This window comes from Nannospalax galili, unplaced genomic scaffold (assembly GCF_000622305.1).
Source record: "Nannospalax galili isolate Female #2095 unplaced genomic scaffold, S.galili_v1.0 scaffold204, whole genome shotgun sequence".
Taxonomy (NCBI): domain Eukaryota; kingdom Metazoa; phylum Chordata; class Mammalia; order Rodentia; family Spalacidae; genus Nannospalax; species Nannospalax galili.
The window spans coordinates 36,869-61,080 of NW_008350959.1; the positions used below are offsets into that span (position 1 = coordinate 36,869).

Here is a 24,212-nt window from a genome sequence, read left to right on the forward strand (position 1 = left end):
TTGATAATGAAAAGGTTTTAAAGAAATATTACATGAAGAAACTAGAAGAGATCTTAAATATCTAATTCAGTCCTCTCATTTTATAGAATTAGAAACTGAAGACCAGACTAGAAAATAATTGACATACAGAAGGATCATGCTAGAGCTGGGGCAAGAATCAAAGAACCGTAATCTGTATTTAGGAGTAGTAACAGCAGATGTTTCTTGTTGGTGATGAGTTGTTCAGCTGCTACACTTCTTAGGAGGCTTTTCTCTGCTTTTTTTTTTTTTTTTTTAAAGACAGAGTTTCAGAGCTGGAGAGATGGCTCAGTGGTTCAGAGCACAGGGTGTTCTTGTAGAGGACTTGGGTTGGTTCCCAGCACCCACATGGCATCTGACAACTAACTCCAGTTTCAGGGGATCTGTTGCCCTCTTCTGATCTTCACGGGTATTACAGGACATGTGTGCACTTGCATACATGCAAGCAAAACACTCATACACATAAAATAGTAAATAAAAATTATTATTTTTTTTTGGTCTTTTTGAGACAGGGTCTCCCTGTAGCCGCAGCTGTCCTGGAACTCACTATGTAGACCAGGCTGGCCTTGAACTCACAGAGATCCACCTGCCTCTGCCTCTGCCTCTGTGCTGGGATCAAAGGCTTGTGCCACCACGCCTGGCATAAATTTTTTTTTTTTTTTTTAAAGACAGGTCTCACTTATGTAACGGTGGCTGGCCTGGACAGAGATTCCCCTCCCTCTGCCTCCCAAGTGCTGGAATTAAAGGCATGTGTCACCACACCCTGCTTCTCCTCTGGCCTTTACTGGACGAAGTGTCCAGTCTTCTGAATGAATCCTAAGCCTTCCTATGATTCCTGAATGGACAAACACAGAGTACTATGCTCTGGGGCAGCTGGTTTAGAAGATACATGTATGGAAGCCAGTTGTTTTGGCAGGAGCCAGAGAGCTGCCTGGCTTCCACCCTGTCTTGCTGACTCATGGTAAGACTAACCTAGAGAAACACATGAAGAACACTATCTTGAAGCAATGATTGGCAAGGAAAAGTGGCCATTCTCCCTTGATGTCTATGCAGTATTAATAATTACATCCCACAAAAATGAATGAAGCCTGAACTGTTCAGGAATCCAATTGTGTAGCCACTAAAATGTATGTTTGAAAATTGAGCATGATGCTCATGCCTATAATCCCAGAACTTGGGAGGTAGAGCAGGAGCATCAGGAGTTCAAAGCCAGCATGGGCTACGTCAGTCAGTCAGTCAGTCAATCAGTCAGTCAGTCTCTTTCTCTCTCCCTCTCTTTCTCTCTCAAGTCTGTATAACCATATGAAAAAAAATGCTCATGAGTTAATGTTAAATAACTATGAAATTAGAAAAAAATTTGAAAGATGACATAAGGAACCACAAAGATAAAAATAGTTCTGTTAGAACACATTAAGCTGCATGCAGAGATGCCTCAGTGGTTAAGAACACTCACTGCTCTTGCAAAGAAACTAACTTCACCAGCTCCCACACTGGGAAGCTTACAACTACCTGTAAATTCAGCTCCAGAGGGTCTGACATTCATATACATGTGCACATACACACATGCAGATACACATATACACAAAAATAAAATGATTTTTTATTTTAAAATATTTTTATTCTGGGCTGGAGAAATGGCTCAGCAGTTAAGAACACTGAACGTTCTTGCAGGAGACCCCAGTTCGAATCCCAGCACCCACATGGCAGTTAACAACTGTCCATAGCTCCAGTTCCAGGGAATCAAGGCTCTCTTTTGACCTCCATGGGCATTGCACGACACAGGTGCACTCACATATATGCAGGCAATACACATACACACATAAAATCAAAATAATAAATAAAATATTTTTAAAAATATTTTAATTCTTTGGGAATTTCATACAGTGTATTTTGATCGTAGTCAGCCTCTTCCCCCATCTCCTATTAGATCCACTCCTACCTCCCTACCCACACCAATTTCATGTCCTCTTTTTTTTTTAAAGCCCATCAATTCCAATTTTGTTCCCCACATACTCTTATGTATGATGCCATCCCTGAAGCATGGCCAGCGTACTAGGAGTCATACCTTTAAAGAAAACTATCAGTTGCCAATAGTTCCTCGGTCTGGGGTGGGGCTTCTTGCCCACCTCCCCCACTTCATGCTAGGATTTTGTCTGGCTTGAGCTTGTGCATGCTATCACAACCACTGTGAATTCATATGTTCAACTGCCCTGTTGTATCCAGAAAATACTGTTTTATTATAGTCATCTGTGGCCTCTAGCTCTTAAAATCTTTCTGCCCCCTCTTCCACAACAGTCCCTGAGCTTCAGGGGACAGTATGATACAGGTAGCCCATTTTAGATTCTCATTTTTCAGGCTGTACAAAAATCAAAGGATCAAAGGCCCTAATGTAAGACTTGAAATGGAAACTGCTAGAGGAAAACAGAGAGGAAACACTTCAAGATCTTTTTTGAAAAGGACTCCAGTAGCACAGGAAATTATCCCAAGAGTTATTAATTGGAGCTACATGAAACTCAAAGCTTCTGTACAGCAAATGAAACAGCAGCGTGAAGAATCAGTTTACAGATAATCCAATAGGAGATTCATAACTAGACTCTATAAAGTATTCCAAAAACTAAACACACAGAATCTGTCCTGTCAGTAAATAAACTGATGAATAGACAGTTCTCAAAGAAAGAAATAGAAGTGATCAGTTAATGTTTGAAAAAGTGTTCGATGTCCTCAGGCATCAGAGAAATAAATATTAAAAGTGCCTTTAGATTCCATTTTACACGAGTCAGAATGGCTGTCATCCAGAAAACAAATGACAAATGTTGCTGAGGCTGTGGCTGGTAGCAACGTATACTGGAGCAGCCATTATGGAAATCAGTACAAAGGTTTCTCAAAAAACTAAAAATAGACCTACCATATTACTCAGCAGTACCACTCCTGAGTATACCTGTAGGTGATACTTGCACATCTCTGTTTACTGCTGTGCTAGTCATAGTAGCCAAGATATGGAACCAGCCTACAGGTCAACCAACAGGTGAGTAGCTAAAGAATATGGTACTTATACACAATGACATTTTTTTCATCTGTGAAGAAGAATGAAATTATGCCATTTGTAGGTAACTAGAAAACTTGTTAAGATAAATAAGCCAGACTCAGACAAGTATCACATGTATCTAGACTTAAATTTATATGTGCAGTACTTCTGTAGGAAAATGAAAGGGGACTATAGAACAGAGGAAATGGTCTAAGGAAGGGAGAGAAGGAACAGGAAAGGATAACAGAGTATATGTAATATGAACATAGAAGGAGGGATTGTTTGGAGAGGGAAAGGGGACCAGAAAGAGAGAGGGTAGTGGAGGTGAATAAGAACAAAGTATAATGATATGTAGGCATGATAATGCCACAGTAAATCCCATTAACTTTGTGTGCTAACTAAAAAATGGAATTAAAAGCTGGGCATGATGGCACAAGCCTTTAATCTCAGCATTTGGGAGGCAGAGGCAAGCGCACCTCTTGAGTTCAAGGCCAGCCTGATCTGAGTTCCAATCCATCTGGGGCTATAGGGAGACCCTGTCTCAAACAAAGAAACAAACAAAGCAATTAAAGAAAATAGTTATGGGGGCTGGGAAGGTGGCTGCTCTTGCAGAGGACCATGTTTAGTTTCCAGCACCCAGATAGTGGCTAACAACCATTTGCAACTCCAGTTTCAGGAGTTCTGATGTCCTCTTCTGATCTCAGAGGGCATTGTACAGCATGAGTGTACTTACACACGTGCAGGCAATACATTCAGACACATAAAATAAAAATAATAAAATATTTAAAAATAGTTATATTACCATGGTGGAATGGAACATTCTTCTATTATATTTCTTGATATGATTATACTTTACATATTTTGTGTCTTAAGAAGTCTCAGACAAAATAGACGTTGGGCTCTTACTTTTTTACTTTCTCCTGTGGTCTGCTCTTCCTTCCTGACTTTTATTTTTATTTGTTTGGTTGATTGAGACAGGGTATTAAATTTCTTGAGGAATGGAACCCAAATCTACACAAGAAATTCATTTGTTTCATGTGCACTTTTACAATGAAACAATTGTATACAATAGTTTGCCTTTTGACTATGATCTACCTTGTGAAGTCATGGGTAGAATTATCCACATTTGGCATCTTATCAATGCTCAAAATTTTAAACTTTTGGAATGTACTTTTCTGTTGCTGTGATAAACATTATGACTGAAAACAATTTGGGGAAGGACAGGTGTGTTTAATTTATAGGTTCCAGGCCATCATGAAGGAAGTCAAGGCAGGAACTGGAGAGATTGTGGAGGAATGTTGCTTACTGACTCATGTCTGGAAATTGGTTGACCAGCTGGGATTTCCTATTGCTGTGATCCAATGTAGGCTTTCTTTCATTTGTTCTAGAAGTTTTCTGTTTATGCAGATCAAACAAAAATTCTTATTTCATTCCTGGAAACATCATGATTTATTAGCCGATGCCAAAGGTCCATATGAGTCATGCCATTATAGGTTTTGCTTTGCCTGTGTTGTCCATTATAGTAATTATGTTCACCTTGCCTTTGGGCATTCAATGCTGCACCTGATGCCTGCTCTGGGGTCCCTTATACCCAAATCCGTTGATTTGGGTAGCAGCAGCTCCAACTCTAAGGTCTGGCCCAAGGAGAAGAGCAACAACAAAGCCCCTCAAATGTGCAGATCCCTCTCACCATTTTTGTGGTTTTTATCGTTAGTGAAAAACTTGTCCTCTGGGCCCTCCTGTTTAGAAGACTAGGTTTTACACAGTGAATCCACTGCAGCATTCCAGTTTTCTTAAGCCTTAAAATCTCTTCATCAGCACTAAGCCAACAGATATCAGCCATCTCTAGTGCCTTCTCAGTAGGCCATCTTTAAATTTTTTTTTTCATTTTATGTGTATGAGTGTTTTACCTGCATGTACATAAGTGTACCTGTGTTGTACAGTGCCTACTGGGGCCAGAAGAGGGAGTCAGATCTCCAAAATTAGAATTTGGATGGTTGTTAACCAATATGTGAGCTCTAGAAACTGAACCCTGGTTCCCTCTGCACTTTTGCTGTGAAGTTGAAACAGAAAATAGGAACTTGTAGCTCCATCCTATCAGTGAAATGAAGGCCTTTACTAACAAAACAAAACAACTACTCCCACAATTCAGTCACAGTGGAGTTATCTGACTCATTCCACTCAGCTGTAGCAGGGAGTCCACACCTCAGCAGAGACTATTCTGCTTTGGAGCATCTTAGCTGAAGTGTATCTTCTCTGGCTTCTAACTGTACTCGAAGGCAGAGTCTATTGTCTGCTGCATGGAAGCATTCCGAACGAGATGCTGTGCCTTCAGAAGCAGAAGGAGGTCCTTTATGTTTCCTTCTAGGTCTTTTGAGCTGGGAACAGCTTCTGTGGTCTAATATTCTTGGCTGAATTATATCTGGTTGACCTGCACATTGTAGCTGATGAAGACTGAATATGTCTAAGAACCAGGCAAATGCCTTATTGGTGTCAAGTCTCAGTGCCTGGCTTTTCTTCCTGGTGCTATTGATAACCTTAGCCATTCAAGGCCTGTGTCAGCTCATGAGGTGTTATTATACCTAGTTGTTGATTTTTTTCCGACCCTTTTCCATTTCTTTTTTTTTCTTTTTCTTTTCTTTCTTTTTTTTCTTTTTTGTTTGTTTTTAATGAAACTCTTCCATTTCTCTCTCCCTAGCAGATTCAAGCCCCAGCAAGACAACAGCCAAAGGTTCAGACAACCCCACCTCCAACCATCCAGGGACAGAAAGTTGGATCTCTCACTCCTCCATCATCCCCTAAAACCCAACGTGCTGGGCACAGGCGGATTCTCAGTGATGTAACCCACAGTGCAGTCTTTGGGGTGCCTGCCAGCAAATCAACCCAGCTGCTGCAGGCTGCTGCAGCTGAGGCCAGTCTCAATAAGTCCAAGTATGTTTGTCTTTCCTGTGGGCAAGGTTTGCTCTGTGCTATTACTGCCTGGTTCTTTGTATGTGTGTGTGTGGAGGTGTAAAGATGGGTGAGTACCTAGTGTGTGTCTGTATTATTAAGAAACGATTAACTAGTCCATAGTGCATATAAGATACTGATCCATAAGAATTTTCAGTTTTAAGCCAGGTATGGTGGTACATGCCTTTAATCCCAGCACTTGGGAGGCAGAGGCAGGTGGATCTCTGTGAGTTCAAGGCCAGCCAGGTCTACATAGTGAGTTCCAGGCCAGCTGGGGCTACAGGGAGACCCTGTCTCAAAAAAGACAAAAGAAAAAAAAAAGAATTTTCATTTTTCATTCTCTCACTTTCACAAGCCCTTGGCTCGCCCTGTGCTTTCTCTGGGGCTGCTGCTTTCCTCCTTTCCCCCACAGATGCACATTGACTGTTCAAATCCGTGTCAGGGCTTTGATCTCTCCTTTGATGCAGCATTTTGTTTTGGCACTTCTTTTGTTTGATCATTATTTGTGTGTCTGGCTGACCTGGCTTGTGAATTCCAAAGACAGAGACCGAGCCGGCCTTTGAAAACCTGGTGCGAAATGTGTTCTCTGCCTCATATAAAGTCAGTTTGGGTGAATGTCGAGTCAGTGCAATTTTCAGTGTTTCAACTTCCTTGAAACATGCACTCAAAAGTTAAAAATCTTATAAGTTAAGAGAGATTGGAAGAGGGAGCTAGAGAGAGAGGAAGGGCTCAGTGGTTAAGAGCACTTCCTCTTCTTCCAGAGAACACCGGTTCTGTTCTCAGCACCCACATGGTGGCTACCAGTCATCTGTAAATCCAGTTATAGGAGATCTGACACCTTCTTCTGGCCTCTGCAGGCACTGCATACATGTAGTGCAATCACATACATGCAGCCAAAACACTCTTGTGCATACAATAAAAATAAATAAAATGCTTTTTAAAAAGATAGGCAAGCCCAGCATAGTGGTACACACTTTTTAGTCCCAGCACTCAGGAGGCAGAGGCAGGTGGATCTCTGTGAGATCGAGGCCAGCCTAGTCAACATAGCGTCAGGCCAACCGGAGCTACAGGGAGACCCTGTCTCAAAAAATAACAACAGTGAAAAGTTAGACTAGAAAAACATTAGGTGATTTAAACAGGCAAAGTAGTGGTAGCTGTTTAATTGTGATGGAATGATGGTAGATGGGAGGGGGGATGGAACCCAGGTCCTCCGGCATGTTAGGTGAGCCCTCTACCACTGAACAGTGTTCCTAGCCTATGATGTTAGCCTAGTGCTGTTTGTGCTAGCTCCTGAAAGATCCAGAGGCAACCAAGATAGGCCTGAATGCTGTCTTGACAGGGGTTGGCCTTTTTGAAAACACCAGGCCTCAGGATAGGTTGCTGTAGGCTCCCGAATCAAAGGGCCTGCAAAAGAAAAGAAAGCTGCAGGATCTCTTGAGAGCTAAAGGGAGTAGAGACTGTATTTGTGAAGACTAAACTTTTCAGTTGCTATGGAAAATCCTTTTAGAAAAACACTAAGAAGTGATGGTTTGACTCAGAAAAGAATTTAATCTCAGAATGAAGAGAAGGTAGTTTGAGCACTTCTGCTTATTCTACTTTCTTTTGTTTTCCGTGGGATGCCAACCCACCCAGGTCTGCAACCACCACTCCCTCTGGCTCTCCACGGAACTCCCAGCAGAATGTCTGTAATGCTTCAGAAGTTTCCACTTGGAATCCCTTTGATGATGACAACTTCTCCAAACTCACAGCTGAAGAGCTGCTGAACAAGGACTTTGCCAAGCTGGGGGAGGGTAAGTAGGCAGTCTTTTTTTTACTTCTTGGTTGTGTGTTTGCTAAGAATAAATAGGAATTGGAGGTCTGCTTAGCTGTTAGAAGGATATGTTTGTGAAAGGCCAGCTTAGCCTGTCCCCCAGAGAATTGATTTTTGGGGTACATAAACTGATTTTCACTTTTACCATAGCACGAAAGTCTTTTTATCTTCAAGAAATCCTGACCAGTTGTGGTAGGCAGCACGGAGTGTGTGAGTATAAGACAATAAGTTTAGGAAAGATTCCATGGCATAAGCTAGAATAATTGCAGCAAGCAGAGTTACTGCCTGGGGAAGTGGGGTGCCCCCGTCCTCCCCTTCTCAGTGGGCTTGCCCTAGAAATAGTGACTGAGACTGTGCTTCACAGGGGCACCAGGTCTCTCACTGATCTCAAATATGTGCTGCTGTTGACTGACCAAAGAAGATTCTTTAAATAAAAAATACGGTTCTGTCCAAAATATTCACAGGCTAATTTGGGAGGCAGGATGCACATGTATGCACATGGACACAGACATACACACTTAAATACATCTCTCAAATATGCCCTTGGAGATTCTCTCTAAGCACACAGAGCACAGTGCAGAATGATCAGAGCCCAGTGAGGGTTATGAGCTGCTGGCCACATGTTTTAGCTCTCACATGGTGACATTTTAAATACATTCTTTTCTGCCCTTTAATTTGTTTTATTTATTTTTGAGACAGAATCTCACAATGCAGACCTGACTAGCTTGGACCAGGCTGGTCTACGTAGACCAGGCTGGGTTTCAACTCCCAGAGATCTGTCTTCCAAGTGTTGGTATTAAAGGTGTATGCCACCATGTCTAGCCCTTTTCAGCTTTTTAAAACAGAGGACAGGACTTAGGGTTTGATTTTTCTTTGATAAGTCATTTTCATTGCTGCCTCTGCCACTTCTTGTTCTGAACTATAAACAGAAATACTTTACTTGCATTATTTTAAGATTTATTTTATTTTTAATTGTGTGCGTGTATGTGTGTGTGTGTGTGTGTGTGTGTGTGTGTGTATGTGTGTGTGTGTACCTGCAAGTACAGATGCCCTCATAGTCTTAGAAGAGGGGTCAGATTCCCTGGAGTTAGAGGCAGTTGTGAACTGCCTGATGTGGGTGTTGGGAACCAAACTCAGATTCTCTGCAAAGAAGTACATGCTCTTAATTACTGAGCCATCTCTCCAGCCCTGCTCCTGAGTTTTTAAGCTCCAGTTTTCATTTCCTGTCTTTCTTGCTGTTTAGTTGTCAGCTTTCATGCAACACTGCTGTTGTTACACCTGTCCTCCATGGCCTCTCACTGCTGCCTTCTCTACCACTTCCTTTAATTTCTGAAACTGTTTCCAGCTTAGAATACAAATCTTGGAGCATTGGCACAGATAAAAACTTTTTAGTGGTCATGGTGTTGCCATGAATGTGGTAAATAGAGTTGTCAAAGGGTACCCTTCACCCCACCATGTGTCTGTACACCTTAGGATTCTGCTCAGATAAACTAAGCGGTGTTTTGTCCCTCTAGGAAAGCTTCCTGGGAAGCTCAGTGGCTCAGCAGAGAGTTTGATCCCAGGCTTCCAGTCAACTCAAGGGGATGCTTTTGTCACATCCTCATTTTCTGCCGGAACTGGTAAGTGTGACACATGCCTGAGACATGAGGCTCACTGTTAGCACCTTCAAGTTTCCTCTCCACAGAAAGCTCAAGCATACCAGAGAATCCAGTTTCTGGTAGTAGCTCATATTCTCCTTCCTTCAGTAACTGTCCAATCAGAAATAGAGGAAGCTCTAGAGTCATTTTGAATTGAAGTGGTGGGATGATCTGGTGTAATATGTAAGACTTGTTGTCTCTAGTTCAAGACATGTCTTATGCAGATTTCTGATTTGAGGAACAGTGCCCTGTCAAGGCCTTGTCATTGCTTAGGATCTGAGGGATGACTTGAAGAATTCTAAGAATGAGATTTCTGTCTTATATTTGACATTCTACTGTGTGTGTGTGTGTGTGTGTGTGTGTGTGTGTATACGTTTTTAAAACAGAAGTAATAAGAGCCTTACTTTCCCCTTTTAATAGCAATTATGCATACTTATGTAAAAGTTATGGGTTTGTGGAGGAACAAGTTCAAATCGCCTGTCATCTCACCACCCAGACATAGCATAGCAGCTCTGGCTTGGTGCATTTAACCTTTTTAGGGTCATAGGCATCTTTTTGAATCTAATGAAATTTCTCTCTCATCATTAAAGAAACTCCAAAAATATAAATTTTAAAATATTTATGCTAAATTCATTTATGTGGCTAGATTCTAATGTAGTTAGCCATACATACTCATGTCATTACTTTACTATATAAATACTTAAGCAGTATCTGTGAACTTATGATTGTGGTATAGAATTCATATGTGTTATTTTCCTAACCTCATACATTTACTCCTGATTGCAACCTTGGCTGCTGTTCCACAGTATTTGATAGAGTGCTCTTTTGTTCTCGTGGTTTTCCAAATGTTTTTAAGTTAAAGTTCCTGTTTCTTCTTTAAGGAGGAATTACTTAGGATATGTTTGGCTACATTGAGACTAATATGGTGTATGTAATCTTTACTATAGGGTATTACTAAAGGGCTGTTTGTGGCCCAGTATGTCATCAACTTTAGAAATGTTCTATAGGAATATGTAGTTTTCCATGTCAGTAGGTATTAATATGTAACATGATTTAAAAAAAATTTTTTTTGGATTTTTTTGAGACGGGGTCTCCCTGTAGCCTCAACTAGCCTGGAACTTGCTGTGTAGACCAGGCTTACCTTGATCTCACATAGACCTGCCTGCTTCTGCTGGGATTAAAGGTGTGTGCCACCATGCCTGGTACATAACATGATTTTTAATGAATGACTGGTAATATTTAGTGAACATCCTCTTTTGTAAATACTTAGATTGTTACCAATTTTTTCCATAAACTAAATTTTTACACATCTTTATACTTTCTTGAAAACAACTTATAGATAGGTATATTTTAAAGCTTTCAATATATGTTTCCAAGTTGCCCTCTGAGAAAGCTTTGTGAATTTTCTTGCAGTGGTGAATGAGAGCCACTTTCCGCACTATTTCTCCACCCTAAGGAAAACTGAAGGTATATAGGGGAGATTTAGTTTGAGGAGAAAGTTGAATATGGGAAGACTTGAGATCAGGATCCTAGGAAATGTTGAGTGTCCAAGGAAAAGGGGGTTATTAGGGAAGTTGGAGTCCCAGGAAGACACTGGGAATGGGTCCGGGATACCAGGTGAGCTTCCCTCTCCTCCCCTTCCCTGGGTCGGGCCTGGAGGAACTAGTGTGCCAGGCACTGAACTGGATGTGCTGGCAGCTGCTGGCATTCTGGGAGCAGTCACTGGGGAGGACATGGCTATGGAAGTGGTAGAGACAGTTAACATTCTGGCCTTCGCCCCTTCACTCCTGCTGCCCTTCCCTCGGCTGGGCTACCTGAGTAGTGCCATCACTGCACCTCCCTGTGCTCTCTGTTACTTCAGGGCCTCCATATGCCAGCCTCTCCCTGCTGCCATTGCCCCCTGCAGATCTGGCCTTACTGGGACAGGCCCCTGCTAGCCTATGGAAGGGCCGGGTGTGCTCCTGCTCAGATTTATCCAGGCCTGGGGTCTGGCCTTCTGCATTTTGGTAGTCTCTGCAGTAGAAGCAGGCATCAGCTATCTTAAAACTATGGTATGAGGGGGCGGCCAGGTCCAGGGAATGTGATTATTGCTGGTTCACCAAGTGATGTTGCATTTGTCTTTCATGTCATGTGTGTCCTAGACTATACCTTGCTGGCCCTCAGGAGGTGGCATTGGGTAGAATATAGATGTGGTTACTGTGACAGCAAGGGAATCTGTCCAAGGAATGCAGGACAGTAGAAACTGGGGAGGGCCAGGAAGCTGAGGGACCAAGCTGACAGAGGGAAGCAAGCTGTGAAGGAAGATCCAAGTCAGCTGTTGGCAGGAGAGACCAGATTCAGGATGGCTAGCATGAGGTCAAGAGGTGCACCCCCAGAACCACTGAGTTGACTTAGTGAGTACAGGTGCAAGCTGGAGAATGGATTCAATCTCCAGGATCCATCTAAATGTGGAAAGAGAGAACTGACTCCTCAGAGTTGTCTTCTGGCCTTCACTCGTGCATGCGTGCGCGCACACAGACACACAGACTCACACACACATACACACATGCCCCATAAACACATCACACACATACATATCTACACATAAAATAGTAATAATAATAAATAAAAAAGAAAAATATTTTAGTGGACCAGCAAGATTACTCAGTAGGTAAGGATACTTGCTGACAACATGAATTTGATCCCCAGAACCCACATAATTGAAGGAGAAAAACAATTCCTTCAGGTTGTCTTCTGACCTCCACATCTATGTGCACACACACACGCACACACACACACACAAATAAACATAAAAAATTTATTTTTATTTTATACATATGAGTGTATTGCTTTTATGTAGGTAGGTGCACCCATGTGCAATGCCAAGAAATAAAAGTTATTTTTTCATTATAGATATTTATTGAATATTTGTGCATTTCATACAATGCATCTTAATCATACTTAGACCCCCTCCCCTACCTGTACCCCTCATAGACCACCCACCAGATTTCATGCATTCTATCATATATGTTAAGACTTACTGAATCAAGTTTGTATATTCAGATGACCCTTCATATTAATTCAACCACTGAAGCCTGGTCAGCCTATCAGGGGTCACTCCCTTAAAGAAGACCAACTCTCCCTCACCCAGCAATGATCAGCTGCCAATAATTCCTCAGCTAAGATTGAGGCCTCCTTCCCATTTCCCTAGTTCTATGCTGGGTTTTAGTCTGATTGAGTTTGCATGGGTCTTGTGCATGCTATAAGTTCATAGGAGCAAGTTCCCAGCCACCCAGAAGACTCTGTTTCTTTGTGGTCATGCACCACCCCTGGTTCTTACAACCTTTCTGCCCCCTCTTCCACAATGGTCCCTGAGTCCCTGGTGGGTGAATTTTAATATAGAAGTCCTATCCAGGGACACACACTCTGCACTCTCCTACTCTCTTACAGTTGGCCAGTCATGGCCATCTGTGTTACGCTCCCTCTGTTGCATGAAGAAACTTCTTTAGTGAAGGTTGAGAGATGCATTAGTAGTCTCTCTACCCCTGTTCTACTATTTTCCATGACACTTAGGTGTAGAGGTTCCATTGTAGGTGTATCACTTAGAGCTGGGCATCTCACAGACACTTTTTCTTTGTGTGTGACCAGTTGTGGAACTCTAATATTCTCCATCTGTTGCAAAAAGTTTCTTTGATGAGTGGTGACAGGTGTACTTGTCTGTAAATACAAGGATACATATTTAGAATATAGTAAGAAATACTTTTGTCTAAGGATATAACAGACATAGAGTTTTCTCTAGGATCTGTGACCTCTCCTGCCATGTGTATTTCACTACCACACATGAATTCCCTCCCATTATGCTCTCTCTCATTTTGTGGATTTTAGCACCGAATCCCTATATGTGAGTATATATCCTGATGACTGCAGAAGCCAGGAAAATGGAAAGAAATCATGGAGGCTAAGGAAAAGAAGGAGCCAGAGAGAAGAGGATTGTAGGAGACAAGTGTTACCAAGGGAGAAATGGGAAAAATGGGGGTATTTTACTGGGAGGGGAAGAAGGAGTGTTATACAAGCAACCATGGGGGTAAAGGGGAAAAAGGAGCTCAAGGGGAAGGAGAGTAATAGGAGATAGATATTATCAAGAATGAAATGGAGAAAATGGGGGTGCTTTAACTTGGGAGAGAGGAGGGCAGGCTACACAGGGGGAAAGATAGAAAAGATAAATAATGATCATCTGGTGTGAAAAACCAGAGGGAAATGTATTAGTTCAAAAGCCTACTGAAAAATATACATATAATATCTGTACATGAGTGTATGAGTATAGGTGAAGACTCTATAACAAGAACCATGGTGCCAGACAGGAGAAACCTCTCTTTAAGTTGTTGGTCAGGGTAGTCCAAGAGACTACCAAAATAACACAGGCTGTTGCCACAGCCCTTGATTTCCTCATAGAACTTGAAGGTAAGACCCTATTGCTGAAGACATGACATACTTCAGATTCAGGACTTGGAACAGTGGAGCTGGAACTGACCTGGAAGTCTTCTTCCAGGATACTATGCAAGCTGCTAAGGGAGAAAAATCAATCAGTGGTCTAGCATAGGAAGTGGCACTTTCATATTGGGGGTAATAACAGCTATCTAAAAACAAATATTTTAAAGAAGACGCATCAGTGCACCCACTTCAGAGCTGCCAGATCATCTGCAGAGGAGCTTATAGCAGAGAGGCGGCTCTCCCCCAGTGACCCAAGACCTTCACTAGCCCTTTCTCAGTTTCTACCACCTCCTACTTGATCCAAAATGGGGGCTCACTTTCAGCATATGGGCCAGTTTTGGTTTTGTTTCCTGTTCCTGTTTCCTGTTCTAAGTTGCAAAAGCAGTTTAGGGGAGAAGGGGTGTGTTTTCGCTCACAATGCCAGGTTATAGTCCAGAAGTTTAAGGCAGCAGGAGCTTAAAAGCAGTTGGTCACATAATATCCAGAGAACAGACAGGAATGAATTAACACATGCTAGTGCTCCTCAGTTCTTCAGTCCAGAGCTCTTGCCAGTGAAATGGTGCCTCCCACATTCAGGGTGGGTCTTCCCACCTCAGTTTGTAATCAGGATAGTCTCCCACGGACATTTTTTGAGGTCTATCTCTCAGGTGATTCTAAATTATGTTAAGGTGACAACTGTAACCATCACAGAGCTTGGGAGGATATCCCAGATCCAAATTCTTGCAGGGTACTTGAGAAAACCAAGTAGAACTCAGTGTGAGTGATACTATGTCACAGCCTTAGGAATGCAGAGCTCATAAGACTCTACCTGCAGCAGCAGAATCTCACTATGTATATAGACCAGGCTGGCCCCAAGCTCATGATCCCTTTACCTCAGCTTCTAGAATGCTAGAGAAATCTAGCTTTCAATTTTTTAAAAAACAAATAGAAATCAAAATGAAATTTTAATTAAGGAGCAAGCTGTGTGCTGAAATTAAGTATAAAAATGCTAAAATAGAACCCAAGAGACCTAGGTTCTGACCCTTTACTCTGCTGGCAGACTTCTGGCTAGTCTTTCCATTTGGGTCTTTGTTTTCTTTGCTGAAAAAGTAGGAAAATTATGGTAGAAATTTCCAAGGGGCCGTCAGGCCCTTATATGTCTTAATGTACTGAGGTTTCTAGAAAGCTATGATTTTCCAAACAGTGCTATGAATAGCACTGTTCCATAGATAAGATCCAAAGGCTGGGGCTTATCCAACCCATAGCAGTACCCAGCATACTGCCAGACATTGTGGTGACGCAGTAACACTCAGCACCTGGAAGACCTGCAGGATGTTGGGTACACAGGAAGTAGATACACACAAGTTAATGTTATGTGCCAAAGTGCGTGTGTGGACAGTAATTTCTAGAGGAACTCTGAGCATAGATTTCTGTGGTAGCAGATGCTAGGAGAGGTTCAAACACATATCTGTCCTGTTCTGACCCCTACTGCATCTCATGTTATGCTACAGACCACAAAATGTGTTTCCTGGGTGTTTTGCTGTTACCCCATGTTATTTACACTTACCTCTTTTCTAAGTTTGGACTTACTCTATAATTTAAGTTGTTATGTGAATAGATGGTAAATTAATCTTAGATTTACTTGATGTTTTCTGCTTTTCTCACATTCTCTCTTGATCTTTCCTCTCCAAGCAACTCCAGCTGAAAAAAGGAAGGGTGGGCAGGAGGTGGACTCTGGCATTCCACTTCTAAGTGTATCTGATCCTTTCATTCCTCTTCAAGTACCTGATGCACCAGGTAGGTACATAGGACTCATCTTAGGGTAAAGCAGCTTGAGTCTTATGTCTCAGGGCCTCTAAAGAATTCTGTTTTAAGTATCCATGACAAGGGCCTGAGTAAAGTCCTAATAATTGGTTGCTATTGTATATCTTGTTTCTTAGTAAGAGAGAAACTTATCTTGGTGGATACTAGCCCTTAGCAAAGATAATACTTCAGGTTATAACACATGTTCTCCATATCACACACATGGTCTATGTTTCACCCTTTTAAATAAAGTTGTTGTTAGTTTTTTGAGACAAGGTTTCATTGAGGCCAAGCTGACCTTGAACTTGCTATGTAGCCAACGATGATCTTGAACTACTGGTCTTCCTGCCTTTACATCCCAGGTGCTGTAGTTACAGGCAAACACTATCACATCTGGTTTGTTTTCATTCTTCATTGTGTTTATGGCAATTTGGAGGGGTCTGTGTATGGCAAAGAACATTAGTCCAATATGATTGTAATATGGGAATGGAACCCGTAAACCTACCATTAAAAGAGCAGAAGGTACACAGTGGCTATGTGTGCTGATAGAGCTGAACAGCTGGCAGCCTGTCCAGTTCCTCAGTACATAACGAAGGTTGACAGGGAATATGAGTCAGGAGACCTAAGTTTCCTTCCAGGTTCTGCCACTACCTGAAACCCTCCTAAGCCGGGTTCCTCATCAGCAAAGGCAGTGGATGCTGGAGTTCCAGTATTCCTTCTAGGTGCCCTATTCCTGGTTCTTAGGGAGCAGTATAGAACAGTATAGAAAGTAAGAGCTGTTTAGTAAGTCCCACTGGAATAGCTTTTTTTTAAAAAAAAAATATTATTTTTATTTTGTGTGTATGAGTGTATTGCCTGCATGTATGTAAGTGCACCTGTGCCCGTACAGTGCTCTCAGAGATCAGAAGAGAGCGTTGGCTTTCCATAGCCCTGGAGTTATGGACAGTTGTCAGCCACCTTGGTGCTGGGATTTGAACTCGGGTCCTCTGCAAGAGACTCTGAATATTTGGCAGATCAGATGGATAGATGAATTGAAACCTGAGGCTGGACACCTCCATTTCTGTCCCCAACTCCCAGACCTTAGACTGATGTTCACAGCCTCCCACATCTCTGCTTGTGACAGTCCCATCTGTGCCTGTGACAGTCCCCACCTGACCATCCACCCATGCTGAAAGTGACTAAAGAAGGCACAGCCCACAATACCAGCAAGTTACTTTACCCTGGTGAAAGAAATGACAAGATTCAGCGGACCCTTATCTCCATCCTTCCATTGTACCCTCCAGAATCAAGCCATTCAGTCCCTAGCACATCAGTCACCCGCTCCTTCAAAGCCCTCTCATTTTCTTTTAGCGACTGGCATGCATTAATAAGCAAAGGCTCAGGAGTCAGTGTCTAGGACCTGGACCAATACTAGTGTGTGCTGTTGGTTACACCTTGAGCCCACTTTGAACAACAGGCAGATTTGGGAGTTTGCTCACCTTCCATGCTCTGCTGTCCCGTGGTGAGAATTTGGAATCTTAGTGTGTGGAAGCCATTCCTTTCAAGTGACTTTTCTCTGACATGTAATCTGTAATTCCCCCTTGATCTGTAGATCTCCTGAGTAGTGAGCAGTAGAGATGGCAGGTCAAGTCCTTATGTGTAGGGTAGCAAGTGAGGCCTTCCCCCTGTTTTTCAAGCTGGCACACCTTCCTCTTCCTTGCCACATCACCCAAGTCATGGGCATTACTTTTTTTTTTTTTTTTGTCCTCTTGAGACAGGGTTTCCCTGTAGCCCTGCTGACCTGGAACTCACAGAGATCCTCCTGCCTCTGCCTCCCAAAGTGCTAGGATTAAAGGCATGCGTCACTATGCCTGGCTATGGACATTACTTTTGTCTTGGCTACTTTCAGATCAATAAAGCCTTCCACTGGAGAACTCAGTTTAAGTTTAGGGAGATTAATAAAAAGTAGATTTGCCAGGCATGGTGGCGCACGCCTTTAATTCCAGCACTCGGGAGGCAGAGGCAGTAGGATCTCTCTGAGATCGAGGTCAGCCAGGTCTATATAGTGAGTCCCAGGCCAGCTGGGGCTACAGGGAGATCCTGTCTCAAAAAAAAACTCAGAAAACCTTTATTGTTGCTGTGTAGTGGATGGATGAATGTGATCAGATCACTTGAACTCTCTTTTCTTATTCTTTTTTTGTATATATTATTTTTATGTGTATGAATTTATTGCCTTCATGCATCTAAGTACACAGAGTCATGCAATGTCCTCGGAGGTCAGAAGAGTATATTGGATTCCCCTGGAACTGGAGTTACAGATGGTTGTTAGCCACTATGTGGGTGCTGAGAATCAAACCTGTGTCTTTTGCAAGAGCAGCCAGTGCTCTTAACCAGTAAGCCATCTCTCCATCCCCTTCTGTTCTCATTCTTGAAACTAAATATTCAAGCTTTCTTTGTGGAGTAGGAATGAGATTCTAATGAAATTGTGTATTTGGAATTGCTGTGTAAACTTTAAATGACATAACAATGGGGAATGCTGGGTGTGGTGGTGCACACCTTTTGTCCCAGCACTTGGGACGCAAAGGCAGGCAGATCTCTGGGAGTTTGAGGTCAGCCTGGTCTACATAGTAAGTTCTAGGCCAGCTGGAGCTGCAGGGAGACCCTGTCTCAAAAAGACAAAAAAAAGGAGGCGGGGGGAATGCTGTTACAGTTTTGGTTCTAGTTCCGTACTCCCAATGGGACAGCCTAATTACGAAGTAATATTTTTCCATTGTTAAACTTGCTCTTGTAACCTATCACTTTTACTGAACTGAGAGCCATTGAAATAGGTTGTGGATTGACAGACTATAGATGAAAGGGTACTGGATAATTGTGGTTTGTTTGTTGTAGGACTGTTTGGGGAAAGTCTGGGAATATTAAAAAGTGAGTCCTGGTCTCCTGTATTCCAGCTGTCACATGGCTGATAAATCTTTGAAAGCTCATCACTGGTTCCCAAATGCCACTGATTCCTTTATTTTGCCTTCTCTTTACATTAGGGAAGAAATAAGGTGTCGGTGGTGCCAGCTCATTTAAATACCATGGGGACACTGGGTATTTTTCCCTGAAAATAGCTGAACAGATGTTTGTTGTTGTTTGATTTTGAAACAAGGTCTCCCTGGCCTGGAACTTGCTGGGTTGATCAGGCTGGCTTCTGTCTCACAGAGATCCACCTACCTCTGCTTCGTGAGTGCTAGACTTAAAGATGTGTACCACTAGGGCCACATAAACAGATTTTTAATCAATTATTTCTTCATTTTTATTTATTTATTTTTTATGTGTATGAGTGCATTGCCTTCATGTATGTGAGTTCACCTGTGTCATGCAATGTCACAGAGGTCAGAAGAGGGCATTGGATTCCCCTGGAACTGGAGTTAAGGATGGTTCGTAGCTGCCATGTGGGTGCTGGGGATTGAACCCAGGTCCTCTGCAAAAGCAATCAGTGCCCTTAACTTCTGAACCTTCTCTCCAGCCCCTGTTTCTTCATTTTTTTAAAAAAATTTAAGTCAAATTTACCATTTTTAAGTGTACAGTTGAATGACATCAACCATCTTTATCCTCCTCACAGTTTTTTCACCATGCCAGACTAAAAGCCTATACCCAGTAAACAATAACTTTTCCCTATTCCACACCCCTGCAACCTCCATTTTGCTTTCTGTCTTCTGGATTTGATCACCCCAGGAACCACATCATATAGGAGAAATCCTATGGTATTTCAGCTTTTGTGGCTTGCCTGTTTTACTTTGCACAGTTGTATATCTGAGAATTTTGGGGGTTTTTTTTGTTGTTGTTGTTGTGTGTATGGGAGGGTTTCACTGTAGTCCCCTGCTGGCCTGGAACTCATTATATAGACCAGGATGGCCTGGGTCTCACAGTGATCCATCTGCCTCTGCTGGGACTAAAGGTATGCACCACCACACCTGGCTAATTTTCTTAATTTTTAAGGTTACTGTTGTACTTTCTGGAAGACCACATGCTGCTTGTCTGGTTTTCCTTTGATGGACACTTGGACTGCTTCCCTCTGGTGATTATGAATAACGCTACTACAAACACAGTGCAGATGGGGCTGGAGAGATGGCTGAGCTGTTAAGAGCACTGGCCACTCTTGCAGAGGACCAAGGTTTGATTCCCAGCACCCACATGGCAGCTAACTAACTGCTTTAACTCCATTTCCGGGGGATCTGGCATACTTTCTGACCTCCATAGGCATTGCATGACACAGATGCACTTACATACGTAAAAGCAATACACTCATACACATTTATAAAAATTTAAAAAAAAACTGCAGATATGTTTGTGACCATGCTTTCTTCTTTTGACTGGATCATGTGGCAATTCTGTTTTTGTTTTTGAGAAACTATCATGCTGTGTTTCACAGAATTTCTTTTTATACCCCCCCCAAACAGTGCCCAAGGGTTTGGGAAAAAAAATTCTGACATCTCTTAGCTCTGATCACTTAATATCAGAGTTCCAGGAGACTAAAGGAGTATGCTTTAGCTGCCCCACAAGTGCTACTTCCTGGAATTGGAGGCTTATCTCAAAAGCACTCCATCATCTCTTGATAAAGGCAGCCTGAGGAGCTGGTTGTATCAGAACAGGCAAGTCCTCTCCCCTGTTTATCTGATATCTTCCTCATTTCTAGCTGCTTGTGATACTGAAAAGTTCAGAGTCTGTCATAGTAAGTGCCTTTCTCTAGAAACTTTGTCCTATAGATTTAATTCTCTAAAGCAGATTGGGATTGGGGCATGGTGTTTGGCTTCATTCCAGCTTGTAGATGCCACAGGGAGCTACTAGGTTTTATTTTCTATTTTTATTTCATTTTTGTTTTTTTGAGAGATTTTCTGTAGTCCAGGCTGGCCTTGAGCTACTACTGATCTTTCTGCCTCTACCTCCCAAGAGCCTGGCTCTATTTTTATTCTTAATTGACAGTAATTACAGATATCTACTGGGTTCAGTATGTATATGACATTTCAGTTCATGTACATATAGTGTGTAATGATTGTGTCAGGGTAACTGGCATATCTGTCACTAGAGTACCAGGTTTTAAAAACAGCATCTCTCATCACAGGGCTTCTAGGCTTGTTTTCCCCATGCCTGATAAGTCACATGTTTCCAAAGCCACAAAGCTATAACAGCCACATCAGGGTTGTTTTGTTTTGTTTTAAATGACATTTCATAGCAAAGTTTCTAATGTTTGGTAGATCAGCCTCTTCTGTTCTTCAGGTTTATATTCCTAACGTCAGAATCATATCCCTCCCTCCCATTCCTTCCTCCCCTCTGCCTTTCTTTTTTTTACAGTCTCCCATGTAGCCCTGGCTGAGGTGGAACTTGCTGTGTATACCATGTTGTCTTCACACTTGCAGCTATCTCCTTGTCTCTGTCCCCAGTGCTAGGATTATAGCATGTGTCACCATGCCAGCTTTCTTTTTATATTGTAAATGGTCACATTCAGAATATCCTAGCCTTGTATCAGGAAGCAGGGTTGTTTCCTTGTTTGTTTGTTTTGAGACAAGGTCTCCCTGTAGCCCCAGCTGGCCTGGAACTTACTATGTAGACCAGGCTCAATCTCACAGAGATCTGCCTGCCTCTGCCTCCCAAGTGCTGGGATTAAAGGCACATGCTACCACAGCCAGCTCAGAAAGCAGTTTTATCTAACTGTAGACTGGTTTGAGAAGGGTTTATTACCTTTTGTGTTGTGGGTGCCTCAGTGAGAACTCCCACTCCCACTCCTAGAGTCCTAGGAGATGCAGCAGCTCTTCTGTGCATACCACCCACAGAAGAAGGTGCAGAAGGTAGTCTGTGCTCTCACACCTGCTTTTCTGCCTGGTGCTCTGCCCCCTCCTCCTGACTCCCACATTTCTAGCATCTGAGTATTGCCACCCAGCAGTGACCATATAAATTGTCTGTGCAAATATCCTGCTATTTTCAGGTTTGGTTAGACAATAAGCTTCTTTCTGGGCTTGATGGCACATACCTTTAATCCCAGGACTCAGGAGGCAAGAGACAGGTAGATCTCCGGGTTCAAGGCCAGCCTGGCCTACATACTGAGTTCTAGGCCAGCAGGGGCTACAGGGAGACCCTGTCTAAAAAAGAAAAAAAAAAAGAAAAGAAGCTTCTCTAAAATTGGAAATTTGCCTCATTCCCACCCCTCTTCCATGTCATTAGAAAACATATACATGTATTTTTTACCCCTATATATGATTTTTTTAAATGACTAATAAGAGAGAGATGGATTTGGGCAACTTTGTGTGGGGGCGGGCATTACCACAGTGCACACCTGGAGGCCAGAGGACAACTTGCAGGAGTGAGTTCTCTGCTTCTACCATGTGGTTCCTGGTGAATGCACTCAGTCATCAGGCTTGGTGGTAGGCATCTTTGAGACTGAAGAATAAGCACCAAACTTATATTCAGAATAATGGAACATTAATTAGACCATCTGTTTTTATCAGAATGCTGAAAGTAGGAAAGATATTTTCAGTTTTTCCTAAAATAAAATGTCACAGGTCTGGAGAGATGGCTCAGCAGTTAAGAGCACTGACTGCTTTTGCAGAGAACCCAGGTGGTAGCTAACAACCATTTGTAACTCCAATTCCAGGGATCTGACACCCTCTTCTGATCTCCATGGGCATTGCACACATGAGTGCACTTATATACATGCAAACAAAATACTCATACACATAAAAATAATCACAACTTTTTAAAAACAATTTTGTTTATTATTTTTATTTTATGTATATGTGTGTATTGCCTGCATGTAGGTAAGTACACCCATGTCATGCAATGCCCACGGAGGTCAGAAGAGGCTGTCAGCTCCCCTGGGACTGAAGTTACAGACAGTTGTTAGCTGCCATGTGGGTGCTGGGATTCAAACCCATGTCTTCTGCAAGAACAACCAGTGTTCTTAACCGCTGAGCCATCTCTTCAGCCCCTAATAATCACAATATTTAATATCATATACAGTGCAGGATTAATACAGATGTGATTGTGTTTTATGCTTGGTTAGTTTCCTATTGCTGTTCTACCTCCCTGCTTTTGAGAACTTTCCTTTCTTCTTTAATATAAATCAGATATAAGTGTTAAGTGTAATATATTGTCATGTAATTAATGCATTCTCCAAAAGATGATGAATTGGCTTCACATTTTAAAGGTCTTTCTTCTGCAGCAAGTTAATTATGCTGAAGCAAACCATCTTGCTGAGACTTTAGATTCTTTTGCTTGGTCTGAGCAGGTTTAGATTGCCTCAGTTTCAGCTCTCTGAAGCTGGCTCCTCTTTCAATGAGCATCCCCCTTTGTTGTTTGTATCAGTTCTCAAAGGTCTAGGAGATTGTAGATCCAGTAAAATGTTCATGCATTTATTTGAGCTTTATAAGCCACTTCCTTTTTTCTCAAGCATTTTAATTTTGGTTTATCTGGGTAAGTTAGAATTTATGTGGCCTTAATTTTCTTGTAACAGAAGTTTAAACTCTAAAAATTCCCTTCTGTAAGATCTGGCAATTCATTCTTTTTCCCTACCTGAGAAAGGTTAATCTCAGGTTAATGTTCTACCTTAAGCCTGATGAAAGGTTGTTGATGTATCAGGGCTAAAGGAGTTGTTTTGTAAGTTATCTTAATGTGCCTATTGTTGTCATACTTTAAATTACTATATGTGACAGATGGTAAATTCTGATATCCTTTTATTTCTTTGCCCCACAAAGAACTAGAATCCACAAAGTTCTTCTCCTTGAATAGGACACCAGTGATCCATCTTTAGACTTAAGTGAATCTCGGAGATGAAACTATAAGCAGAATTCTAGGCCAGAAGTGTGATGGGGGTGGGAAATCAGTGATTTCCCCCAACAAATTTTAGGTCCTTCTACTCATCCTTTAAAAAGCAAGCAAAGTGTTGATCCTATATGTAGAGGTTGCATTGAATATATGCCATTTAGGGTTAAGGATTTCACAAACACTTACTCTCTGTGTTTGACCAGTTCTGGAACTCTGTAATAGTTTCCATCTGTTGTAAAAAGAAGCTTCTTTGATGAGGAGTAAAAGGTACCCTTGTCTGTAAATATGAGGATACATATTAGAATAAAGTTAGAAATTACATTGGTCTAGGGATTTGGCAAAAGTAGGTTTTTCCCTAGGATCTCTGACCTCTCCACCATGTGTATTTGGCTACGTTTACAGTACTAAACATGAGTTCCCTCCCTTTGCATGGGCCTTAATTCCAATTAGATAGCTGTTGATTACCCCCAAGGTAATGCCACTAGTGCACCAGTAGTGATAGTTTACTGGGCCAGTTGTTTATTAGACTTTACAGCTGGGTAGGTCCATTGATTGATTCCCCCCCAACCCTTGGTAGCTTGTATAGTATCCTTGGATACCATGAGAGCTAGTCTAGGGTAGGAGACTTCTAGGTCAGTTTCAGCTCAATTGCTTCAAGTCCTATGTCCAAAGTATGGCCTGTCTTCAGCAATAGGGTGTTACCTTCAAGTTCTGGGAAGCAGTCAAGGACTGTGGCAATAGC

At 42.1% G+C, this 24,212-nt stretch overlaps 1 protein-coding gene across 1 annotated transcript in view; it reads left to right on the forward strand.

Annotated features, from left to right (window-relative positions):
* The window catches only part of Aak1 (AP2 associated kinase 1), a gene marked incomplete at its 5' end in the record, with an annotated part of 61,721 nt that overhangs the window by 27,225 nt on the left and 10,284 nt on the right, over positions 1–24,212 (forward strand). The window contains 4 exon segments of the mRNA XM_008848053.2: positions 5,742–5,974; positions 7,625–7,782; positions 9,317–9,421; positions 15,581–15,685. Of these exon segments, the coding sequence (XP_008846275.1) occupies positions 5,742–5,974; positions 7,625–7,782; positions 9,317–9,421; positions 15,581–15,685 (601 nt within the window).